Here is a 24,535-nt window from a genome sequence, read left to right as displayed (position 1 = left end):
ATTTTCGCTGCGCCACTTTACCCCACCTGCTTTGGCTTGACAGCATTTGGACCGAAGACTGACCGAAGCTCTTCAACACGATCAGTCGTGAGCCCAGTGTCATTGAGTTCTTCCATATCTACTGCAGATTTAATACATATAGCTGTTTCTTGATTTTGTTCAGTTACGCTAGTAGGATGCTGGTAAAAATTGTCTCTAGGCCCCTGTCGCTCAAGTTCTTTAGGACTCTGGTGTTCGGTCCCCTCGAGCGGTCCAGTTGGCTCGGCCTGCTCTCCATTGGCTAAATATTCACTATGTTCATGTCCAACTGAAGCATGTTCGCCATTTTGAGGTGTGCTGCCTGGCTGGACGGCCTCCAACAAGGCTTGTTGGTTGGGGTCTTCCATTGCCGACCCACTCGTAACGGGTCACGTTTAGCCTCTACCGACGTTTGAAGCCCTACCCTAATTGTTCTGCAGTCAGCGGAGGCCAGACACGAGGGCATCTACTGCGTCGCCCGTGCTGTTCTTTTAGCACACCAAGTCGTTGCTTTCTGTTTTTGTAACAACTGAGAGTACCTCGGGGACAGAAGCATGCACCACTGGTAGACTCTTTGACGGAACGACTGACCAAAATATGTATTTGGGTACTGGCCTTTGAATCAATGGCCGTGTAGGACACTGACCTGCGCTTGCTTAGGAAGTCTCTAGATAAATCGATGCTCACCACTAATCCATCCACAGAGCCGGTAGTGCGAGCTCATGACCACAAGGCGAGACCGGCCTTCCGCTGCTCAACCAAAATGTTATTGCATGGGTTAGAACCCGAATCGCCCCACTTTTAAGCTGAACACGGTATTTCTTGGCGGTTGTTGAAAGGCAGAGGGCAGTGCGCACCGGGGCTGTGAAGCCGTCGATTCCGACAGTCAGCCTGCCCATCAAAGCTGGACAGAACGTCGTTATTGAACTGTAAATGTGAGACGACTTTGTGACATTTTTGGAGCTACTCAGCAAAAGCAGCTGTGGGAAATGTTACCGGCCAGATCTCTACACAGACACCAAACTCTGCTCCATAGTGGGGGCGAGTGACCTTATAGTAAGTTCTTCTGCGTACACCCGAACAATACTTCATAAATTGGATCTGGGCTAGTTCCAAAGGAACGTTTATGGCGGTCGGCGCCTTTTTGGTACCTGCCTCACTGCGGAATGCCAGGATGCACTGTCACCAAGTGACCTTGCCCTGAATTACAGACGAAGTCGCCATTTCAGGGATTCAAAAGGTGAATGGACTACTGGGCGTTTACCCTGCTGGTACATATGCATATCTCTTGGGTCTTTTCCACATATAGGTAATACTGTGCTTGTTCAGTTTCACGCAGCACGACGGTGCAACTATGAAAGCAGTACTGTACAAACAAAACTACTGCCAACAGAGCTATCCTCAGAACTTAAACATTATAAATCTATACTAGCAATACCTCCCTTCATCACTTGTGAGCAGGTGGTGGGGCGTGCGATTCTAGTCGTTTCCTGCACTCTTGTTTCTGTGGCAGGTTTTCTCTTTCTTCCCCCTTTCTCGCGTCTTCTGCTCTATAGCCTACTTTAAACTGTAGGCTTGAGGCTTGCGGGGAGTCTTTGAAAAATTGGTGGAGAGGCTAGAGACCGTTCACGTAGCAGATGCTGTACCACTCATGAACTAACGATGCTCTTACATCATTGTGATTGTGCACTGCAGCTTTATTCGTAGAATCTAATATGTCAATTCAACAGACACGAACTGGAGGCACAAATGACGAGGGCATCGGGGCTATGTGTGAACCGCTCTTCTTAGCGGGAAGCGAGAGAGGCCTTGTGGCCGAGACTGTCTTTTTAAGCGGCTTCGCGCTTCTAAACAGGCGGCTCACTTTGGTATAGCAACTTTAGAATAACCGCAGCCTTTAGGTAATACTCTACCGATGAGCCTCCTTGAGGATAACGAAGTGCATTACATTAGCCATAAGCTTGCAATTTCGAGCACCACCCAAACTAGACACAAAAGTTGATTCATTTGGGTTTCTTAACCAGAAACCGGTGGGTGAAGTATTCGAGCAATGGCTTTCATGAGCTAACGCAACATGTATGCAGGAGTGGAGCATTGTAGTATGTTTTTTTTTGGATATTTCGTCAAACTGAGTCCAAGGCAACCCTTTTGTTTCGTGCTTATTACGGCTCTGCATTTTTGTGAACGTTGCAGCTTTCTAAAGGCACGAGCCATAGGCACCAGATGTGTAAAAGGGAGTGCGCCACTGGAATTCTGCATTGCTCAAGTAAGGATTTGGCAGAATTTTACTTGGAATACTCCACAAGAAGCCCTTGGTTTTTTCTACTTGCCTAGTGGAGCTTATTGGTGCGGCTCCTTGCACCCGCCAGTGTACTGACCCAAAGAAGAGCTTAGTCGAAGACTTGTATATTCAGTCGTTCAAAAGCCTTTCAATTTTGTGGTGCCGCAAGATAGAGTATTGCAGGTCGCGAGTGCGCTGTATCAGACCTTTCGCGTTCAGGGCGGAAGAATCTTTTCTTAATGGAAAACTCTGAAACGCCTTGGGCGCAGCTAGCTTGCGTTAATAGAGCGGTCTTCTGATGGCTGCCGCAAGGTCCACCGGTGAAGCGCTCATCACAGCTCCGCGTCATGCGCTTCAAGGTTTCCAGTTGCTGATGACGGCTCCAATGGAGAAGCCTACTTCCATCGGGGGACTGTCTATGGGCCTCCTCCTTGTTGCATGAGGAGGCGGCGTAGTGGTGGAGGAGCTACGCAGTGCTTTAGCTTTTTTCTGAAGCAGATACTTTTCTGGGTCAACAAGATGTACTATGGGGGGCTCACTTGAGGGACCTGACCGGGCAGCCGATTGTTCAGTAACTGATTCTTGAATGCAATAAACTGCCATCGGGTCTACCTTTGTAGTGTTCTCTCTTGACTTGTCGTATTCAACTTGCCGGTTGTTGAAGCGAAGCGGCCGTGGCTGTTCAGCCTGCAGCTTCCCTTGGAGCGACAAGCTTTTCAACTCTTCAAGAAATTCAGCAAGAGCAGCACGAAGCGGGGCGAAATATTCGCTGCTTACTAATCGAGTTTCCATTCCTTCGTCGGCCGGAGCATCCAATGGAGTCTCTCGGTAACGCCTTCTTGCTGTGTCCCACCCTGGCAACTGTTACAGGGAAGACAGGCTCCAGTGGGCAGATTGAAAAAATTATCATCATGCTGCTGAGTGTTATCTTGGTTGCCTGCGACACTATTTCATTATTCATTCTTGAAAGGTGCTCAACAAACGCGGCAAGACCGCTTGTCCATCTACCGTTTACCTTGTACTTTCCTGGGAAAAAGTCGAACGGGCCAAGCGTGCTATTCGTCGGAAATGCATCATCTGGTCCTTCAGGTTCAGCGCGGCAGTACCCTTTAAGTGATGTAGCTGCCAGTATTCGTGGAACATGTTGCTGCAGCGCTAGGCCGTCACCATGCAAAGGGCTGCTGCCTATCACACTCGGGGAATTTCGCTTCTAAAAGACAGCAAAATGGGGACAGAAGCAATGCAGCACTTACCTGATACTTACCCGATAGTCAACTGCACTCCTATTGGGTGTGTTGGACAGTACCGAAATTTAGATATGCTTTCTTAGAGTGAGCAGACCACTGATCACTTGCTTACCTGGTATCTGGCCTCCAGAGCTTGAATAATATTTTCCGCTGCGGCTAAACGTCTTTTCCCAACATACTGAATATGACAGCAGATTTCAATAGGGTCTGGGCGCGTCGTAAGTAACTGCATCCTAGAGGGGACTTCAGCCCCCTACGAGGAAAAAGCAAAACCTTCAAGGGAAATCTAGTAACTTAAAGTCACTCCTAGGTGAGCCTCCAATGCAATAGAACATACTCGGTAGTGTTTCGTTCTGACTTGGTAGAACTTGTGGTCGTTGACATCCGTGTCGTATTCATCCATCCACTCGGTGCCAACAGAGCTATCAAAGAGCACGAAACCCAGGGCGATTTCTGACTGAGAAATACAAACAAAGTTTGTCCCAAGCTATCCGCCGGAACGTTGAGATAACAAGAACTTTCTGAATTTCTGGGTGTGTTCAAAACGGTGTGGCGTGTCTTTGCATCGCTGTTCGCCACCTAAATGACCCTCGTGCACAGTGAAGGTACAGCCACACCATCAGAAGCGGAAGGAAATACTTGCGGGTGACGAAGTTGCTATGGGATACAACGACTGTCTTTGCTAGAGACACGCCCAAGCAAGATTCCAGTCCGTTTTTGAGGAAGTTCGCTGGGCTCCAAAATCCTCCGCCGTCTTCCTCTACCTGTGTTGTGTTTCCATGACCAGGCGGTGATATCGCTATGGCATCAAAGTCGTGATCATACGACACTAAGGGAGAGCAACCAAACACACAGAGCAAACCACATTCCTAGCTACATGCTCTCGAGAATATTTTTCACCGAATTGCAGTGATTAACTACCTCGCACCTTCATTGCCTTAGTGCATCTGGAACCCGTGCACAGAGTAGCTCACAGTCTAGCAACCCCATGATGTCCCAAGTGTTTGCTCTGGAAAGGCCGATGAATGCAACGGTACCGAAGACTTCCTCGTTTAAAATGTGTGTTTCTGGGGACACGCAGGCCCCAGAAATTCACGTAAAGATGCCAGATTTGATCTGCAGCCGGACTGATGCTACTTGAAGTGCGTTGGTGGGCCTTGAGCAAAGCCGTTTAAGACGGAAAACTTGATATCCCAGGTGAATTCTAATTCTAGTGATGAGTCTTCCAGAACTGTAATGCCGCCTTACTGCTGGAGTGTTCGATCTTCAAGCTGATGCCGTACGGCCCACAGGTCGTAGTGGTAAAGATATTGTACGGATTTGACCACACTGCGTCCCCTGACTCGTTCCCAGAAGAATCAGCTCCGTCTGGCATGTTTTCCTCGATTGCTGTACCATAAAATTAAGGCCTTAGTGACAAATTCAAACATTTATGCTTTCAATGAAACAAAAGCGAAGTTTCTCAAACACTGCTGCGGTCTCTATAAGCTGCCCAAAAGTATTGCCACTAAGCTGGAGCTGACCCCTTAACTCGATAGCTAGGGCAACAGCTAGGCCAATTAGAATTGAGCAGACTATCAGAGTAAACAAAGCGCAGCTCAACCATGCAAGCTGCACACAGAAAAACAAAACATATCCCTAAGCAAAGCTCAGCTCAACCATGCACACAGAAAACAAAACATATCCCTTGTGTTTTTGTTCACATGCCATCTAGCTCGCTAAATTGATGCGAAAGAAGGCCCATTGTATTGATACAGCCACTGTATGCATTGCATGCCACGCCACGGCAGCTTGTCCATCACATAGGACCTGAGAAGCAAGTTTCTCACCGCTTTCACCACACTTTGCCTCCTTTTGATCGAGCATAAGCTCATGATCACTCCTGTTCACAAGCTAGCAAAGACAGAAGAAAATGAAGATCAAGCGAAAACAAAGTTACTGTGCCATGACGTGGATTCAAGCGAAAAATCACTAGTTGCTCTGCATGGGGTTGCATGCGTCCTTCTGACTTTGCCGTGATCAGCGCCTGCCTAACTTCGCTGGAACTTCATCATTTGAAAAAGTCACTGACATAGGGCACCAACATCTGAGGCAGCATTACTGAAGCTTATTTCACTGGTTGCCACTCTCTCTGCAATCTGTCACGGGTGTTTGATTTATTTATGAGACTACTTTTTGCAAGAGAGCATCTGGATCGCAGCCAGTTATCTTTAGTCGAACTGTAGGTGAATTGTAGTGACGGATTTGCTGTGAAAGCGTGTGTTACCATTTTCAACTGACCGATAAACAGAGGCATTCCCAGCGGACAACAAATCAAGGCCCACCGTATTCTGAATTAAAAACAAAACCCCTAGCAACGACGTGTGCAGTGCAGCAGGTTGCACTACGGAAACGCATGAAATTGTGTAAGACGCCGACACAGAGGATGAAGAGATGAGCGGCGTGGCAGCGTACGAATGCTGTCACCCGTATGTGTTGCGTGTTACTACTGACATTTTTTCGTCTTTTCTCATATCATCTCTCCATGGGCATCGGCAGAAGAAGTTTCTGCACGTAAGTGGAATGTCAGGTGCTTCGGGTGTTTCTTCAGGGAGGTCGTCGTCCCTCGCGGCGAACGCCGCAATAACCTCGTCAAGTTCATGACTGTTATCGGGATCGTTGGCCATAAGCCACTTGAGATCTGGAACCTCAGCATTTTCGTTGCCAAGTTGCATCTGAATTAGAGCAATCTGCTCCTGCATCAACTGGTAACGCTGGGCTACTGCCATATCTTGCACAGCCTGCTGTTCCTCATCTAACTGTTGCAAGAGCCTCTCCATTTCAGCGGCCTCTTCCTCCTCCACAATGCGCTGATATTGAGCATGATATGGCACGGAAGTCATGTTCTCGAACTCAATAGAGCTTGGCGATCGCTTCACAGGACATATTCTTCCAATTTCAGTCGATGAGGAATCGTCGGAGGCATCAGAAGAGCACGAGATAACGTGAACTGCTACCTCGTTCATCTGCGCATCCTCTAGGTCGGCATCTTCGACATCCCATGTCCCACTGTCCCGTGCCTGTCGCTTAGCTCGGAGCTGTTCAAGGAGAATAAGCGCTCCGGCTGGTGTTTCCTTGGACTGAGCATCTGCCGCATTTCTTTCCCCACCTTTCTGGGCTTCGCCGTCAAGCTCTTGCTTTGGATTGTCTGATGTTTCTTCGGTAGCCGGAGCTGTTTCCGAGGCGTTCGATGATTGATTGGTGCCACCTTGTTGAGTGGGTTGAAGCTCCTCATGCGAGGAGACTGGCTTGAAACTATCCATTGGGAAAGGCTCTTCTAGTACTCATGCAGTTTCAAAATCTTACACTCGCTTTCTTGTGGAGGAGGAAGACTGCGCTTGTGGTCGAACACTTCGATTACTTGACTTATCCGAACTTATCAAATCTGTGCACGTTTTCAATGCTGAATGTGGTTATTTCAGTATCACTACGCTAGTAGTAAATTGACATGAAATCTTATAGAGCTCTTTTCTCTGGAAAATGATTAGCCTCGCCTGTGCCGCGCTCTTTAATCAAACAGACGTTATGGAGGTACCGGTATGAACTGGCTGCGCATGCAATCTGCTAAGCTGGATTCACGGCTCTTCCAGCATAAAAAAAGCACCTTTTGCTCACAAAACTTCAATTTTAGATGCAGCGACTGTGCAAGAATCACCAAACTGCGTCTCACATCACCGCCGGTCCATGCGCGGTACCTTCCTGTGCAAAAGTGTAATGAGCTTGGCAGAAACTGAAATTTTTTTTTACGGTACATAGACCGTAGAATACCTAAACTATCACTAGTTTCTGCCAAGTCCCTCAGGCCAATTCCAGGGAGTGTCCTCAAGAAGATCATTCGGTGACCTCAGTGACCCTGGCGAGGGATGTCGACTGGGATGAGCCGAATCATGTAGCGTGAGGATGAGCTGTTCCTAGTACTGCTTCATGCGCTAGCTTGTTTCTCAATGTCGAAGAAAAAAATATTTTCGATGAAAATGACGGATTTATTCGCCGACATGTGCCACCGTCCCAACAAGGATTTGCCGTTCACGGCATCGCGCTACTTGGAATTCCCTCCATATTACCTTGATTTTGTTTACATTGGCTGATGGACCAACCAAAATTCCCAACAGCAGCAATCCAAGCCTGCTGAAAGATTATGGTTTGCTTTCGGACGATTCGACTGATGCTGGCTTATCCAGCATTGGGCAATATTGTTTAGTGGCTGAACCTGAAGTTTATGCAACCGCTGTGCAATGCATGAATGCAAAAGCACTAGCACAAGATGACCACAAGTCTCATCGATCCTGGAATCGTTTTCTTGTTGCTGTGAGGTGCCACGGGATCTCAAAGGGCAAAGGTGTCCAATTTCGCCCACAGCCTGGACTGGCATCGTCTGTTGTCCGGCAAAACGGCGACACGCCTGTTTCTCTTCAACCTTTGACTGCATATTTGAGCATTTTAACACCACAAGTGAGCACATTTCCAGCTACATCCCATTTCCAGCGGTGTATCATGCAGCTGCATAGACCATCAGCGCACCGCATGCCTTCACCACAGTGCAATCCTGCGTGCTTCCTGATAATAAACATGAACATGCCTGAGTAGATTATGTAATTATGCTATGGGCCTTGAACGAGCCTCATGTGTGAGAAATTTATGCTGTACTTCAGCAAAATAGCCGTGCTATCATCTGTAAGTTGGATGTGCTCTGTCCATAACCAGGATTTTTCACTTTTCACTTAATGGAATCAAAGGCCTGTAATACCTACAACTTGATCTGACCCGGTGAATATCCGTGAGCTGCATCAGTGGATTGGTTCATCTGACCAGAAACAATTCCGCCGCTTCTATATGACGTTAATCCCACACGCAAAATGATGGTAAGCAGGTATATTCTCGGCATGCGGCCAAATTCTATACCTTAATTTTTTTTACACTGATTTATATAAAATGCAATATTTGCATAATGTGGAGCTACGTTAAAGTCCCGATTTCTTGGTTCGGGTGCACTACCAACTACGGGGACGTAGAAGAGCAGCCTGCTTTTCGACTCGCAAGCATAGACGCATGGGCTGAGTGGGCTGAGGCTCGGATCACGCTCGCATATGCAGGGACATTTCGTCCCAACGTGAGTCTTGAAGTTTCCGATACGGTTAAGACGTGCCAGTTGCTATGAAAAGGCACAAGAATGCGGTAGGCCCCGGATTACGCTCACGCATCTGAAGTGCTTCTGCCGAAACGTGAGCTTCAAGTTTTCTGTACTGTCACGGCATGCTAGTCGCTATGGAGAAGCCTTGTTGTGGCGAAAGCTTTGCGAGTGCGAAGCACCCACGACCAACGTTATTTGCGGGAAGGAAGCCCTTGTATATAAGGGTTTTGCTTGCTTCGGAGCAAGTGCTTGCTCTTGCTTTGACTCAGCGGCAAAGGCAAATGAGCCGGCAACAACCCACTGGGCACCTTGTTCGCGCTATCTCGTTAACAAACTCTGCATAAGAAACTTTGCTATCTCCATTTTTATCGTAGCGGTTGACAAGGGCCTTAAGTTCGGCCTCCGAGGGACGGAAGCCATGGGCTGTCAGAGACGCTGAAAACTCTGCGGCCGTGATGTATCCGTCACCGTTCCTGCAAAAAAACACACTGGAGCAAAAAAAAACATGAGAACTCGATACAATGTTTGGGCACAAAATAGGTGGAGATACTTATGAATAGGGGCTTTTTCAGCTTGCATTGGGCGCTGTACTTGTCCAAGTTGCGGAATGCTGAAGAAAGATCCTTCAAGCAAAGACGATGTCTCGAAATCTCGGCTTGTTCTTCAGACTGAGTTGTCAACAAGCAAGCTGACAGCTTTTCGCATGCCACAATGGTCAAATGTTTCCGAAAGTTTAACGTCTCGTGGCCGTGCTCATGCTGGTTTTACTTCATGAAAGCACGTAATCCCACCAAGGCTCGTTGACAGCATATTTGCCATTCGCGTGTCACTATGCTGTTTCAACGCTTAAAACAGCCGCGTGTTGACATAACTCGCTTACCGCAAGAGTTAGGTCGAATATCGAAGCAACGACTTCGAGCGTTTCGGGGGCCAGGTGCGTCAGGGGCGCTGGGCATCTGTGACAGCCTGTGCTTGTGCGGTTGATCATGGCCTCAGCATACCTCGCCTTTGTGGGAAGGAAGGCCTTTGCCATGTCAGCGTATCTCAAGCGCGGCTCTGCATCGCTGTTTAGTTTTCCAGCAAAAAGACGCGCCTGTGTGAGAGATATGTTTAATCCAACAGCATTGAAGGCCTCCTGTACATGCACGGCTGTTGCATACCCCCTCCCTTCTCTGTCGAAAAGTCCCCAGAACTGCAAGAGATTGAAGTCAGACTTCAGGGCCAGCTTCTCTCTCAGGAGCTCCAGCCTTCTTTCTGTGTCGATTTGTGAGTTTAAAACTCCTGCCACTTCGCATTCGCTTGCTATTAAACAGTCTTTCCTTTCTGTATTGCTGTCGCGCAGTTGGAAGCTGTCCTTACTCTCCAGGTAACCGCATCCTCCACACAGGTAACTTTTCAGCGTGCCGGTTGATGAGTATCCCCTGCGTAACGGCAGCGTTTGCTCCCCAATAGAGCTGCTGTTGGAGCTGCTGCTGCGCAATTCGCTGGATTTCGGGTGACGTTGGAGGCGGCTGCTGCTGCTACTCCGCACCAACGAGCTTGGATAGCAATCACACAATGAGGTGCCGAAAGAACAGATGCATCCCTGATATCCCTACACAACTCAAAGCAAACGCATACCTTGTCCTCCAATCGTATGCTGATGATGTTGGATTGAGAGTTAATGAGAAAGGAGAAACAGGAGAGATGAGCGTGAAGGGTTTGGAAACGTTTGTAACTGCAGCTGGAAAAAACAATGCAAGCACACTATCAGTACCTTGCAGGGCTTTGCAAAGATCTCAGATGCAGGAACATTTTGCCCCTGCCACTGAAGTACCACGAAATATTTGAGAACAGCACTACATACCACAGGCAAAGGGTCGGTAGAAATCCGGGTCTCTGGGTAGCTTGAAGGCATTACCGCCTCTACAAACTCCAAGTACTTAATCCGGCCATCACTGTCCCTGAAACATATAAGCGAATTCGACTGGTTAATGCGAATCTTGCTCCACTGTGCCACTACATGAAGAGGGATTGCAGCACTGACAAACGTACGATAGTACTACAGAGGGGACGCTCTGTAGTACTATCGTACGTTTGTCAGTGCTGCGGACGCCACACTTGTCGAAAAATCAAGCATGCTGAGTACCAATCAGCGTGGCTGCTATCCATCACATTGGCTCTTGCTCCAATGCCACTAGAGCAAGAGACAATGTGATAGATAGCAGCCAAAAATAGATGAGTGGTATGATGACCTGTCGAGTCTGCGAAATATTAGCTTTTGATCCATTTGTGTCAGGACGAAGCCTTCCTCCGCAAGTGCTTCTGCCAGTGACAGTGGAGTTACAGAAGCAATGCTAGGATCTTCAACGAATTGGAAGGCGGCGAGCAGCAAAAAGTCTGGCGAATCAGAGAGAATTCGCCTCCTAATTTCCAAGGCGCGATGCGCATCAATCTCACGCTGCAGCAGCTGAGCGACGCAAACGTCGCCTGTGCTCCAGCTGTAGTCGGACTCCCTCTTGTCAGCAGAGTAGCAGCAGCAGCAGCAACAGTAACAAACGGAACAGCTGCGTCTTGGAAGGCGCAAGGAACGCTGGTCTCGACTGAGTAAGAGCTCTCTTTCCGACGAACTCATGGGCAGCAGAAAGTCAATGAACCTTGCGAGACAACAGCAATTCAACTGCGTACGGCTCTGCATCAACGTCCACTGCATCTGAAGTGTGCTTTTTACCAATCCTGTGGTGAAGCGTTTTCTTCATTAAACGCTTATCCTGCTAACATGACTCACTGCCGTGGAAACGAGCAGGTGATAGTTGGTTCTAAAAGCCTAGGAAACTCACTCAGGGAAAGAGACCCTCCCATCCCCATTCGTGTCGAGGCGTCTGAGAAGGTTATATGCCTCAGAATCCGTCACTGCAACCCCATGGTTCTTTAGGTACCTTTGGAGGTCTCCGCCTATTTAAGGAAACATGGTTGTGCAGCGACAAGGGCCACAACTACTGGTTACAAGCGTAGTGGTCACTGGGCGATGGCGAAATATCGATATGCTTACGCCACACGAACCTGAGCTCTAAGCCAGAACTCCACATGATTTACTAATTAGTAGGGAATCCGCAGTGAAGAGCGTGATTTACTGGTGAGGAAGCCGTTCCCGAGGGGGTCCAGAGTAGTAAATGCTTTGTGAGATGTGAAGGTTGGGAGCTGGGCAAGCGCAACGCGTAGCGCCTCAACCTGAGCCACCAGCCCATAATCAGGTTGAGCTTATAATATTTGTTTTTGAGAATGGGCTTTCCAACAGTCTTTTGGCCTCTACATGCTAGTTCCCTAGCAGATGGGCCTTGTGAAAAATTTCATGTCCCCGGTAGGGAGATCAAAACAAAGCATGGAATAACGGACTGCTAACTTTGATCCCTCCTCTGGCCATATTGAGGAGCGTTCTGTGCCCCAAGTGTGTATCTGGTGCAATGAGTGGGAGCACACCTGCCCTTCAAGTTCGGCTACTGAGACAAAGAAGTGGGCGAGGCGCTGCCTCGCTGCCAGAGAGAGCTGCATGTTAGAAGCGATAGGCCTACAGAAGAGCCTGGCGGGCGTCTGTAGGAGTTTTTTTGTACAGGTGATCCAAGAGGTGCTCACTGCCCACTGCCTGCTCCGCGAGCACTGGCACAGGTCCAAGGTGAGCCGTCCCTGCTCTTTGTCTATTGCGAATTTTGTGTGCCTTTAACTGCGATAGAAAGGTTAAAGACACTTCCACTGTATTTTCTGGAATTAAAAAGAAAATACTCATGCTAAGTCATCTGCACCCTGCTGCACGAATGTCCCGAGGCCCCGGTTCTCTTGAACTGGGAGCCTGCAGGGTACTACCGATATAACGCAGCTTATTTATTAAGGCTTTTAATTTTTCTACTTGCCAAATCCTTGCAGGGTCAAGATCAAGCAGTGTACTGAGCCAGCAACTTCGGTGGCGATACACAAGTGACCTTACCTGTGGGACATCTGCCAACCTCAAGCGATTGCATTATGCAGCGTTCATAGCAACGAAGACTAATTATTGGGCAGAATACCACAAAATCATGAAAGTGCACCCCCTGCATCCTCAACATATCTTGTCTGCCGCGGATCGTATTTCCCTGTTAACGTTATTGTCAGAAAGCGCGTGCACGCCAGCGAGAAGATAAATATGAGCTTTCCTGGGCACAACTTTGACACCTTACGACAACAATTTCAGATAAATCCATGAAAATAACTTTTGAACTAAACAGAACCGTTGCGGGCCTAGCTTGTGATAGTTCTGCCACAGTTAAGCCACTGAGCACCTGTTATGTTCAGTTGCACGCCATGCTGCGAAACTCTTTAGTTGATATCTTCTCCAACCTCGTCATTCCAAGCACTCTCTTTAGCTGTTCTAAGCCCTGCTGGTACATATCAGGATTTTTGCCTACAAGCTTGGGAAATTCCTGACAACTAACTATTGTGGCCACCTGTAGCTCTCATGGCTTGACGAGCCTATTGTGCTCCAAAAATTGTAGGCTTTTCAGGCCCTTCTGAATATCGCGCCTAGATGGCATTGGCAGAGAAAACACCTGTCACACTAGCTGGGAAGGCGTCTCAGACTGCCGTTAGCTGGCAAATCAATGTCCCGCTTTCTCGTAATTTATTCTGCCATATCGATAAGTCACCCCGTAGCCCTTTTAGGCCCAGATATTGTCTCTCCAGTAGATTAAGTGACTCATTCCTGGCTCTTTTTGGATGAACTCAGGCTGGTTTCTTCATTATTGGCTCCATAGTTACTGCTGTTACTACGGTCTTCATCATCGTTAGACTCTTTCCATCTGTTGCTTTCATTATCTCTTTCTGAAGCGGCAGCTCCAGAAGAAGCGACGCTTTCTTCGTTTCCTCTGTCGCTGCTTTGCTGTCCTCCGCTACTGCGCTCCCAGTTAGCAGGATTGCCTGCCTTCGCACCTTCCTTTCTTGCTCTCCGTTTATGTTTTTTCTCCTCCATTGCATGCTTCTTTGCTTCCTTTTTTCGTTGTTTCCTTTCTTTTCGCAGCGTCTTACGATGCTTGCCTATTGACCGGCAGCATTTAAAAGGAATAAGGATGCACTTGCATAGCAATTTAATAAGAGGCTTTAGTATGGGCCATAAAAGAAATAGAGCTACAACGGCAATCCCCGCGAAAAGAACAGTCTTCAGAACCCTTTTAAGTGAACCCATGCAGTCGCTCCCTGCAAATTTGCGCGCAGCTCCTCACAGAAAAAAGCCTTTCAGAATGCGGATTCACTATGAAACATCTCCTCATTCTGAGGGTTGAGCATATCTTTCTTGTAGCCTTCAGTGTCATTCGAAGCAGCTTACAGCACATCTCAAGCTGTATGATTAAGGGTAGTTATGCAGGTAGGGTAGCTGGTATTAGTTTTGACAGGCATTGGTGGATTATATGTTCCGCAAACAGGGACTCTCACAATCAGCTGGAAGGCACAAGACATTCCAAAAAGAGCAGTCGCACTCCCCGTCATCCGGCACAACGTTCATTAGCTTTTGATACCAGTTCCGTTTGTCCTGAAGCGCAAGTTGAGATTTCTTATTTCCCTTGTGTGCCAGCAAGCAGAATTGGTAGGCCGTAGTCTCCAAAGAGCCCGAAGTCAGATACACGGTGCATAAAAACAAACGGCTGAGTGCGTCGTAGTCAGTCATTGTCGTTAACGATATACTCTGGGAATCCTGTAAAGTGCGTTAGCTCCTGAAAGTTTTCATAGTTGTTTTTATCCACGGTTTACACCTCACTTCAGGCGGTTCGATGACTACGACCTCTCCTGCGGGATTCGTTACACCCCCTGGCAACTCCTGAACAAACAGCGGCCGTCGCATATCAGTCCAAAGTAAAACCTATGCGCTTACCCAAATAATTCACCATATCTAGCCTTGTGAGATCATCAGGCAGTGTTGCCAAGTCGGGGTTCACTACCCAGTACCCAGCCATTGTACAGGTTGTTGAGACGCTTACTGCCGCCTTGCCCGTCAGGAGGTCAAATGATTTTATGTCAAGTTGGTTTAGCTCTGAATCATAAAGCTTCATTATGCAGTTGAAGTCAAACTCCTCGACAACGGCTGTGAGGCGGAGAGTTAGGTCAAATGCCTGACTGGCGCCGGCAGGAACATTACGCTGAACTGCCGGCACAGGGTCCAACTGAAAAGAAGCAGCGAAGTAATGATGGGATTCCACTGGTGGTAGCCACCGGCTGGAGTAGGCTTTGGCCACAGCTTATATCACAAGAAATATGACCTGTAGTGCTATTATGTTGCTTATGCAGTGTGGACGCTACCCTTCCATAACTGTTTCGTTGCAACGATTTGCGAAATGCTTACTTTGTCTGTTGGCTCCTCGCTGCCATGCTCTGTGCAGTATGGTAGCTCCAAATAGTACGTTGCATCTATCGTGCCTGGAGAGCAGGGGCATTTTGAGATACAGTCGCTTTTGTACGTGATTCTCAAGAGCAGGAAAACTTTTGCCTAGGGAAATAGTGTGCGTGGAGAATGTGGATGCGATATAGCGCATATGGTTGAGAGAGCCTGTCATGGAGGCTGCATGGAAGCCTAACCTGAGTTGAGCACATACACTTTTAGTGGGCATCCAAACGTCTGAGCATTATCGCATTCACGTGGTGCTGGGGGCCTGAAGCAGATAGCACTCAGCCTGTCGATGGCCGCTTTTGCCATGGGCAGTCGTCAGACGTTCACTTTACCTGCGATGTTACACGCGTCAGAAGAAATTCTCGTAGGAGTACAACAGGACGATTGCATTTGCTTAAGTTGCATTGGCAGGTTCAAGAAGTTTTCCCCTGCTTTCCACACAGGGAGAACTGGCTTACGCGATGCTAGTTATTTGACCTGGAGAGGTAGACTGAATCCAGCGAATCAATCCAGCATTCATCTCAATGCGCACTTTACTTTTATGACTATCCGGATAAGCAAAGGCTAAGCGATGCAGTTCAAATGGACCCGCTTTTGAAGTGTCAATTGCATCATCCACGTTATCTAAGCCGACGTGATAACGAGGGTAATTACCAGGTGGATACTCTAGCTGCAGCAAAGTAACAGAGTGCTGGAGGCCTGCAAATTTATCCTGTGTATCAGCACTTCATGTTGAATATGTTCATGCGCTTGCTTCTGTGCATATATGCTCTTGAAAGATAGCTGCAGTGCAGTGTTTCCATTGTGCACATGTGTTACAGCGTAAAGAGGCGTCCTGCCAAGCTCTGCGGCCTGTTCGTTGTATTCATGAAACCACTTCAGATTTTTCGCAAAGCACGTCCCTTGTGCATAATCACAAAAACCGTCTCTTCCCCATTGCTGCAGTGAAACTCCTGGGAGATCACATGTGCTGCCATCCACTGTGACGTGTTGTTCGTCTAGGACGATCATATGCCTCAGACAGCTCTTGGGGTTACAAAATGGTGAGCCTGAAATTAAAAAGCTCATCGGGAGAAGGAACAGGAAAAGCACTTCGTCCCGTAAAGCACTACTGTAGCTTGAAACGCCACAGCCGAAATCGACATTCTTTGTTCGAGGCGCAGCAAACCATGTAGCGTCAAAATGAAAACCCTGTCACGAGACTGTATCATCATCTCACCAGATTTGCACAGTCTGGCAAGATCTGGATTATCCGTCTCGCTTACTCCCCAGTGTGATAGGTCCTCGGAGTCTGAGCATCCTTCCTGCAGACCAATTTACATGCTTTGCCACAAAAGTGCAACAGCCGTTGGTTTCCTGATGAAGAATAACTCTACGCCGTAGAAAGAACAAAAAAACTGAAATAGTTTCACTGCGAATGCAGAATAATGGAAATGCTAGAAAAGATACTTCAGCCTACCGTTATAAGGGATTCTTGCACCCAGGCATTTGTTGAAGGGGCTGTTGGTAAAAAAACGTATTTGCCCTTAATATTTGGCTCCTGTTAGTGCATAGTTCTCACATAATCCTAAAAGGGCGCGGAATGTTCTGCCTCATTGTGCGTGCGTTATCAGGAGTAAAAGGACGCATGCAACCAAGGAGGACAACGAAATGTTGCTTAGACGCGGTAATGCAACTCACAGGGGATTCCGGTACTTCTGAGCTAACTAGACGCGCTGTAACGTCAAATGTTGCTGCATTGATTAGACATCGTACATGCATTCACACGCCGCTTTAACATCTCGTAATTCTTTATGAAGCGAAAAACCATTAAGCTGGAGATGCGCAATCAACAAAATGTGCGTGCACGATTGATAGAGGAAAGGGCATTTTGTTTTAATTTGAAGAGCTACTCTGCCTTACTGTCTCTTGCAACACTTTTGGCATCTGAAAGCTCGAGAATGGCGTCCGCCATCCCCGCTTCGGTGTGAAGCCGCTGAGAGCAATCGAAATTTTGAGGGTAGCTCCCTTCCTGAACTCTTTTCTCACACTCTGCTTTATATTCTTCATCTGAGAGGCTTGATGGGTTGGGTGGCCCTGCGCATGCAGTGGATGAACCAAGCTCTTTAAGTTTCAATTAGCCTTTGTTCTACCGACTGTACGCGATTTTCGCGTGGGTAAGTCCACTGAGGCATGCCAGGTTAGAAAATGGGATAAACTTACTCCACCAAGATATTCCGACGAGGATCTTAAAGAACCATGTTCTATTTTCGCTGACCTTTAGCATACGATACCACGGATATTCAACAACCGGGCAAAATTTTGTCAGGTAGGGATCCGGGATTTTTCCAAATCGTAATCCTAGGAAAAGGCTCACAGTACAGAACAAAAAAACGCTATTTACCTGCACCAAGAGAGCAGTGGCATAGATACTGCTATGTCACGAGTGCCGGTGCGGTGCAGTGCAAATTTAGAAGTGCCACGTATCGAGCCTCCTACCCAGCCACTAACCAGGCTCGTCTAGCCAAGCTCGTCACCACTACAATAAATGAGCAGGCAAAATTTTACCTCTTTCCCTTGCAAGCACTCACATGCCTACGTCTATTCTCAACACCGTACTGGCCTACCCCAAAAGTTGCACTTTAGCATCGGCTCCCTGCCCCTATTAGGGTTGTTTAGCCAGAGATGCCAGACGGAAGGACACCAACAACATTTCCCCTGAGCTCCATCAACAGGAAGGCCCGTATTAGGACTAATGGGATATCCATTTTCCCCATGCTCATCCTGGCACTTGGAACCCCATGTCTGCGAACAGAAGTTTTCCCCACCGTCTTTGACCTGCCATAGTAGAGCACGATGGGCGTACTCTATCCAGTTGAATGGCACTGCCTGAGAGTTCAAAAGGTAGACACGCCTCAAAAACTCTCAGCAGGAAGATTGCCCGTGTGAGCGTCTACTGCAAGGAATTTTGTAATGATTGGCGCACATGTGTTTACCCAGCACAAACGGCTCGTCAGTTGAACCAAGAAGCAAGTGCTTTGCTCTATCCAAAAGCCCAAAACTCGCTGTGCCTGGTAAATGCCAAGCATATTCTTGGCTTAATACATTAATTAAAAAGACTTTCGTGGGGCCTTAAAGCTTGAAGTCTACCTTGACATAAGTAAGGTTGTACGAGTAAGATACGGCGGTTTTTTGTACAGTTACAACAACTCCGGCATTGCCTGCATCGCTTTTTCTGGGGGACCGATTGTTAATATCCCCTGCTTCCCACTGAAACTGAAGTTTCTGAGAAAACCCCGACAGCAGCAGGGCAGCGACAAAGTACCGCCCGTGATTACGGCGATCTAAGTCCGGAACAGGCAGGGCTGTTTGTGTGAAGCTGCACAGGAAACTCCCACTGTATACTCTGCCGAGATTTTTAGGTGTTTTATGCTTATGATAATTCTGGAATCGGTGACGATTCGGGGAGCGGCTCAGCCGTACATCCAGGTTGTCCACATCAAGCTCAACAATTAGCCTGTCTGTACACCCTAAACCTCCAGAAGAGCACACTGTCTCTACTTTCGAGGTACCCTGGCCTGAACACTCCAATGTCTGTGGTGCCAAGCTTAAGATGAGGAGGAGAAGAAGCATTGTGGTGAGCCAAGGCTTCCTGCTCAGGGTTGCGGATTTACGAAGGGAGTCGATGGTGCCTTTTCCGCATTTACAATCCTCTACCAGATGAAAGGTAGGACTTATTTATTGAGTTTTTTCCATGTAGGCCACTGCGAGTTGCTGTCCGTGACAGTGTTTCCCCGTCAAGGCAGCCTGGGTTTCTGAAGTCTTTGGCGCCGATCACGTATGCGTCGTCCAGCTTGCTCAATAGGGTCCGACCCTCTTTGTGTTTGCCCAATAGTTGTTGAATCGTCCCATTCTTACGTAGTTCTAGTTTGCCTCAGCAGTTTTCCCCTCTGCTGCGCTGTTGCTTGCGCTCGTTTCCCCTGGGTTCACCTCAGTTGCATTTGGAGCTGACGTATAAACGTGTTCTCAGTGCAAAACTCAGGAATTATTACGAAGCGAACCAAAAGCACCAAGTACTTGAGGCTCTTTTTCAGCAACTCTTACTGATCAGGCAAAGTTATCTTCACTGGCATGCGGGGCGAAGCGACTGCAGTCATAGATGGAGCTTACTAAGTTCCTAATTACAAAAAAATGAGTCCATCAGTGCTTAGTATTTCAGAGAGGTAAAAGGAGCAGAGAGCTGCCCCTGATATCATTCATAAGCATTCTGAGTAGCGACTGTGTGTGTGTCGAGGAGTTCCGCCTCGCTGGGCAATCGGATTTACTAGCCAGCTAACGTTGCTTCCACTGCACTTCAACTCACAAATATTCCAGACGCTTGAGTAAATCGAATTGCCTCCGTTAAAAGCCAATAATTCTAAGCGATGGCAAAGTGCTGAACACCGTTCGCTTGCCCTGATGCCTCTTCATGCACGGATTTCCGTGCCAGGTACGCAGTGTCGTTACCAGCGCCAAAAAACTGGCCTTGCTCGAGAAAATGTGGGTTTTTAGGCCCTCACTGCACTATATTTTCACGCACTATGTAGAAAGTTTGTATATTTGGGTATTTACTTTGGAATGGGTCAAATTTCTCGACAACCTTCTTGCTGCACGATGATCATGGCAAAGAGCTTGAAAATCTTTGCTTTCTCCATGGGTAGTCAGTTATGTGGCTGTCGCTCTCGCTGAAATGTTGCTGGTGAACAAACAGTCTGGGCAGATGCATAACAAGGCGCGTTCACACACTCAAGCTACTGTTACTCGTATTGAACAAAAGGCTGTCCACTCTGCAGGCAGGCCAAGCTTTGTAGTGCGCGGGGAATAAGCTGCTGTATTACATGTGGCCTAAACCTTCAACAGCAGATGAACCCGAATACATGCACCGAAACCTTTCATCTGTCTTAGGGACTTTCATTAAGCGCAAACTCAAGTCGCATAGTCGTCAAACATAGATTTCTCTCTCTCAGGCCATCCCCTTGAGGTCCGAGACTAAACCTCCCCTGGCTGGGACAGTGCATCTGCAGCCCGCATGGCACCTCAATCTGCCTGGTGCCTCGACTCGCAGCGGGATGCTGGGGCTGCGCCTCAGCCACGGTGGAAGGTAAGCCGGTTCTACGGGGTTCCCTGTTCTTCTCTACTTCTGGCCTCCAGAGGCCCAAGGGAACCCATTGTACTGCTCGTGCGCTACAAGCTGGCTCACGCAGGCTTGCGCCTGTTGCGGTACAACTCCACAATATTCAATTAACTTTTTCATTGTCACAGGGTTCTTCGATTAGATCCCTTCAGCTCAGTCATAAAGTTCCCCAAAATTTCCACGGACTCAGGGCGTAACATTTCGAAATCTACAAATTCAAAATACCTTCCCATAGAGCATTATTACATCCAGCAGTATTAAGTGAAGGATTTTCAATATGTTGCAAATGTACTGTTTCTAATGCCGCTGTGGAACCATGCTCCAGCTGCTGTGGCTAAGTCAGCCTACGTAGCAAAAAGCACGATTAGTAGACTGCGAAAGCAGGCATGAATACAATCAAATTCATTACACTCTGCAATCAGTGTGGGTAATAGTGCCCCTCATGGTCTTTGATTTTTCATTCCATAACTCTACGACCATGTCCGCGACTGCCGGCCTTATTAGAATGTGCGTCGCTGCTCGTTTGGTGCTTGGAGTTCACCGAACTCCTCCTGTCTCGCATGAACGGCATATCGCGCGTTTTCTTCTCGTGTAAGAAGCCGGTAACTCCACCAGTGAAAGTGTATGCTCCATATTCAACTAATATCTCAAGACTTGCACATTTTAATCTTTCTTACATACAAATGGCAACACTTGCTCTGTGTAGGCGGGCCAGCGGCACTTGGCGCAGAGCAGCGTAGTGAGTATCCTAGAGGTACGTGCATGGGATACGCCACTGATAAGTGAACGTCACAACCTTCACTGTACACCTTTTCGTCAGTCGACGGCTGCTATGCTGCATTCCGAGGTCACCCAGCTCCTCCGTACGCGATTATAGAAAAGCTCCTGTTGTCTAGAGTCTGAAGTGGGATATTTTCTCAGAAAATGTACCCTAGGTCGCCTGAATTGGGGTCTTTCGTGTTCCTATTTAAAATGCCTGGTGGAAGATTTGGGCATTGTAGTTTTTACCTGATACGCAACAAAGTGATTTTCGCATATCTGCCAAGTACTTAATGCCTTACGGGACTCATATTAGTTTACCTTGACGACTCGCTAAACGCTTCTCGGCAAAACAAAATACTGCACGCCTCTCATACAAATCCTGTTGTACGTGTGAGTTGCTAAACGCTCCTCGGAGAGTAAAATCTCTGCAAGCTCTTGCATAAATCTTGTTCCCCTCATGCTGGGTGGGCAACGCGCGTTGGCAAGGGAGCCCCTTGAAAGCAGAAGAGAACCAGCTGCGCAACAGGCGTTACGAGGCCTGCCCTTTGGAGGGCTAAAGTATGTTTGTGTGACTGCGGGTCTCGATAGGAAATTTGTCCTCAGTGACACTGGCTCTGTAATGCGTAGCTTGGACGCAGCTGCAGCCACCGAAGTCTTTCTCCTGCCGGAGGCACGTGAAGTGGAGTTCCTTTTAGATGCGCCAAACGTTGGACCTGACCCCACAACGACAGAGAGCACGCAGCTGTTTCTTCCTCCTTTAAAGGGTAATCGCACCATTACGCAATGGTGCGCCGATTCGTGGGAACCGCTGTTCACTAGGGTCCATTCACTAGGGACTTTGCTGGTGTAGCAGAGCCTATTCAGCGCCTCGAATGAGACATTTCCTTCATGGGAAGCAGCGTTGATCGCACTAGGCAGACACGACAAACGTGGGTGTGAGAGCCCTCTTTGTGTTGCAAATCATTTTCATTGGGCAGTGTACCCTCTGCTGCAGTCTGGTCTCTGGAGAGATTCTGTTTGTATAAAAAAGGCTCAACGAATGCTGTGTCCAAAGACCACAGTCGCCTTCATCGACTGTTACAACTCCCTTTGTAGGGCGCAAATCTGTCATAGCTGCAGGAAAGGATATTGGTGCTGAAGTTTCCCCTAGCGGGTATTGTCCTTCCTCTGGAGGAGAACTACTAATTCAGGAAAAAGCAAACTGCATATTGACAGAGGTGAAAAGGAAAAAAAGCGTTGGATAGACGTGAGGCGAGAGCCTTTCAGGACGCATGTAGTCGTGGTCATGTAGCATGAGCCACGTGTACCTCGGAAAATCGTGCAGTGACCAGTTTTCCTGTATTGCCTACAGTAATCTACCAAGAAGACCTGCTATGAATTCCTGTAGGGGCTATTTGATCCGGGCAGTGCCGGCTCCCGTGTCCTAGCCGTGCCCGCAGCGTGACAATACTGCTACCGCAGGTCCTCATACAGTTAGCACTCAGCTATAGCTCATATACCACCTATAATATTCTATAGACACTATCAAGCCATATCTTTCCAGTTCTATCGGTTACTTTCGCGATTTGCTCACGCCGGCAGCAGGCCACCCAGGCTACATCCAGTCTTGCTGGAGCGCTTCGTCAGTAACGTAACTATAAAATGCTCCAACTCTTCCTACACATAACGTTGTTCACCAGATGCACTGGCGATTTGGAAAAACACGCCGCTTGCTGACTGCTGGACTAATCGGATGGTGTAAAGCTCGGTCTATGTGAGAAACACTATATGAGTGTGGAAGTGCCTGTGGCGCAGAAAGAGGCACGACAAAGTGACGTGTAAAAAATTTTAAGCTCCTCTTTGCAGGTTGAACTATCCCTGCCGAATGACCTGGTGCAAGACTTGGTGAATGAGGCGCTGGGAGGCACTCAGTTTCTTGATGCACACAAGTTATGCAAAAACCGTATCCAGGCAAGAGCACACGTTCAAGCGTTTGTGGAGGAAAATTCTCTCTCAGCACACTGGCATGTTTAGTCTTCGAAACTTCCCAGCTGATTGCAGCGGTACGCCTGGACTTCTCAATCACGCAGAAACACCGTAAAATTGGCGTGAAGGCATACTCCAGTGGAATGGGGATAAGTGCAGTTGTTACAGTTGTTCACGTCTCAAATGTTGTTCGATTTTTTTTAAACATGCATTGCTCTACCGTTCCCTCAACCGCTGGGAGGTGATTCTCGTCTACGCAGTACAACCCTGTCCAAGTGTCGTGGCTCCTGCTGAATTTTGCCTTCGCAAGGCAGAAACCTCTGCAAGCTTAATTTGAAGACCTTGAAGGCTAATGGAACTGGCCTTCACTTTTAGCGGATAAAAACTTGATGAAACAAGTGCTTCCGCGCTTTCTCATTATGGTAGATATTCAATTGCACGCAAACGCAGGAATTCGAGCCTGGCGTACTGGCTTTGGTTGCGGCTGACCTACTGAAGTTCGAATGCCAGTTTATATGCGCGAGCAGTAACCAGTGGTGGACAGAAATCTCTGCAACGTTCGAAAAGCGGAATCATGTCAAGTGGCCACGTACTGTGTCGCCACATAATTGACTAGCAGAGACCATCGTGGTAGCTGCTTCAGCACTTCTGAATTTTTTCGTAACATTTCTACGTCACCATCAAATGAAAAAAATCAACGAAGTCGGCTTATTTTTTCTCATCCGCATATCAGCCAGCCCCACGCATTCACAGGCATCCGCATAAGGCTTATTGTCATACTTGTCATACTTGACAGCCCAATCGCTTGCTGTAGGAGCGGATAGGCAATGACCGCCTTGGGCGGTAATATATCTAGCGCTCTAACAATCATATGCTCGCAATTTTAGCATTTGCTGCGAACGGGGAACCTTAAGCACAGGCGGCGATTGGAGAAGCTTTCTCTTCGGGCATGTGTGCTACTTAGCCTCCTTGCCCAGGCGAAAATAGATTTTGGAAAGAAAAGTCGAGTAGCCGAACAAAGAAGGCGTAAGGTGTTAGCAGAAAAGTCAGACTCCTGGGAACTCTTCTTTCTTGGATTCTCCTTTAAGAGACACATGAGCTAATCTTTCTTTTTGCCCGTATAAGTGCATGCTACGGTTGTGATTATCTTCACCGAAAAAGCTTTCATTGCTGCTGGATTCGCTGTCACTATCGCTGGGCAGCAAATTCCCTCCTAAGAGTGACAGTCTTAGAGCTGAAAAACTACTTTTTCTCTTGTCTCTCACTGCAGTGTTTGCTGCTGCTGTTTGAGGGCTATTGACTGCATCTTCAGCAAAGGTGCTAGCTGGTGCTGCTGTGGCTGATGATGGCAGTGAGGAATGATGACCAACCTGTTCTGCAGAAGCGTTGCCTCCTTTCTGTGTTTGGCCTCCTTCGAAGATCCCCACCATGTAGGCAGTGATTAAACACGCAAGGAGCACAACCAAAAAATAGATTGCCACAGTTCTGAGCAGCAGCATTATATCTTCAGGATTTTCCATATTCACTATAGGGGTAGCGGAGGAAGTAAATA

At 47.8% G+C, this 24,535-nt stretch overlaps 5 protein-coding genes across 5 annotated transcripts; all 5 read right to left on the bottom strand.

Annotated features, from left to right (window-relative positions):
- Positions 1 to 17: 17 nt before the first annotated feature.
- Positions 18 to 386, bottom strand: ENH_00067480 (hypothetical protein, conserved; the record flags this gene model as incomplete). Its single annotated transcript, XM_013582349.1, has 1 exon — positions 18 to 386. One exon carries the CDS (start codon positions 384 to 386, stop codon positions 18 to 20), a length of 369 nt encoding a protein of 122 aa, XP_013437803.1.
- Positions 387 to 2,653: 2,267 nt separating this feature from the next.
- On the bottom strand, positions 2,654 to 4,921 carry ENH_00067470 (hypothetical protein, conserved; the record flags this gene model as incomplete). The annotated part of the gene is made up of 7 exons (XM_013582348.1): positions 2,654 to 3,160; positions 3,315 to 3,509; positions 3,659 to 3,724; positions 3,905 to 4,003; positions 4,164 to 4,375; positions 4,521 to 4,613; positions 4,795 to 4,921. The coding sequence occupies 7 exons, from the start codon at positions 4,919 to 4,921 to the stop codon at positions 2,654 to 2,656; spliced, it is 1,299 nt and encodes a 432-aa protein (XP_013437802.1).
- Positions 4,922 to 6,008: 1,087 nt separating this feature from the next.
- ENH_00067460 (hypothetical protein) lies at positions 6,009 to 6,848 on the bottom strand (the record flags this gene model as incomplete). The annotated part of the gene is made up of 1 exon (XM_013582347.1): positions 6,009 to 6,848. One exon carries the CDS (start codon positions 6,846 to 6,848, stop codon positions 6,009 to 6,011), a length of 840 nt encoding a protein of 279 aa, XP_013437801.1.
- Positions 6,849 to 10,892: 4,044 nt separating this feature from the next.
- ENH_00067450 (hypothetical protein, conserved) lies at positions 10,893 to 11,408 on the bottom strand (the record flags this gene model as incomplete). The annotated part of the gene is made up of 1 exon (XM_013582346.1): positions 10,893 to 11,408. The coding sequence occupies one exon, from the start codon at positions 11,406 to 11,408 to the stop codon at positions 10,893 to 10,895; it is 516 nt and encodes a 171-aa protein (XP_013437800.1).
- Positions 11,409 to 18,215: 6,807 nt separating this feature from the next.
- ENH_00067440 (Generative cell specific-1, related) lies at positions 18,216 to 18,716 on the bottom strand (the record flags this gene model as incomplete). The annotated part of the gene is made up of 2 exons (XM_013582345.1): positions 18,216 to 18,368; positions 18,567 to 18,716. 2 exons carry the CDS (start codon positions 18,714 to 18,716, stop codon positions 18,216 to 18,218), a joined length of 303 nt encoding a protein of 100 aa, XP_013437799.1.
- Positions 18,717 to 24,535: the final 5,819 nt, after the last annotated feature.

The sequence above is a fragment of the Eimeria necatrix genome, genomic scaffold, assembly GCF_000499385.1.
Source record: "Eimeria necatrix Houghton genomic scaffold, Enh_scaff62, whole genome shotgun sequence".
NCBI lineage: Eukaryota > Apicomplexa > Conoidasida > Eucoccidiorida > Eimeriidae > Eimeria > Eimeria necatrix.
Note: the sequence above shows the minus strand (reverse complement) of the source record. Positions and strands in the feature narration are given on the sequence as shown.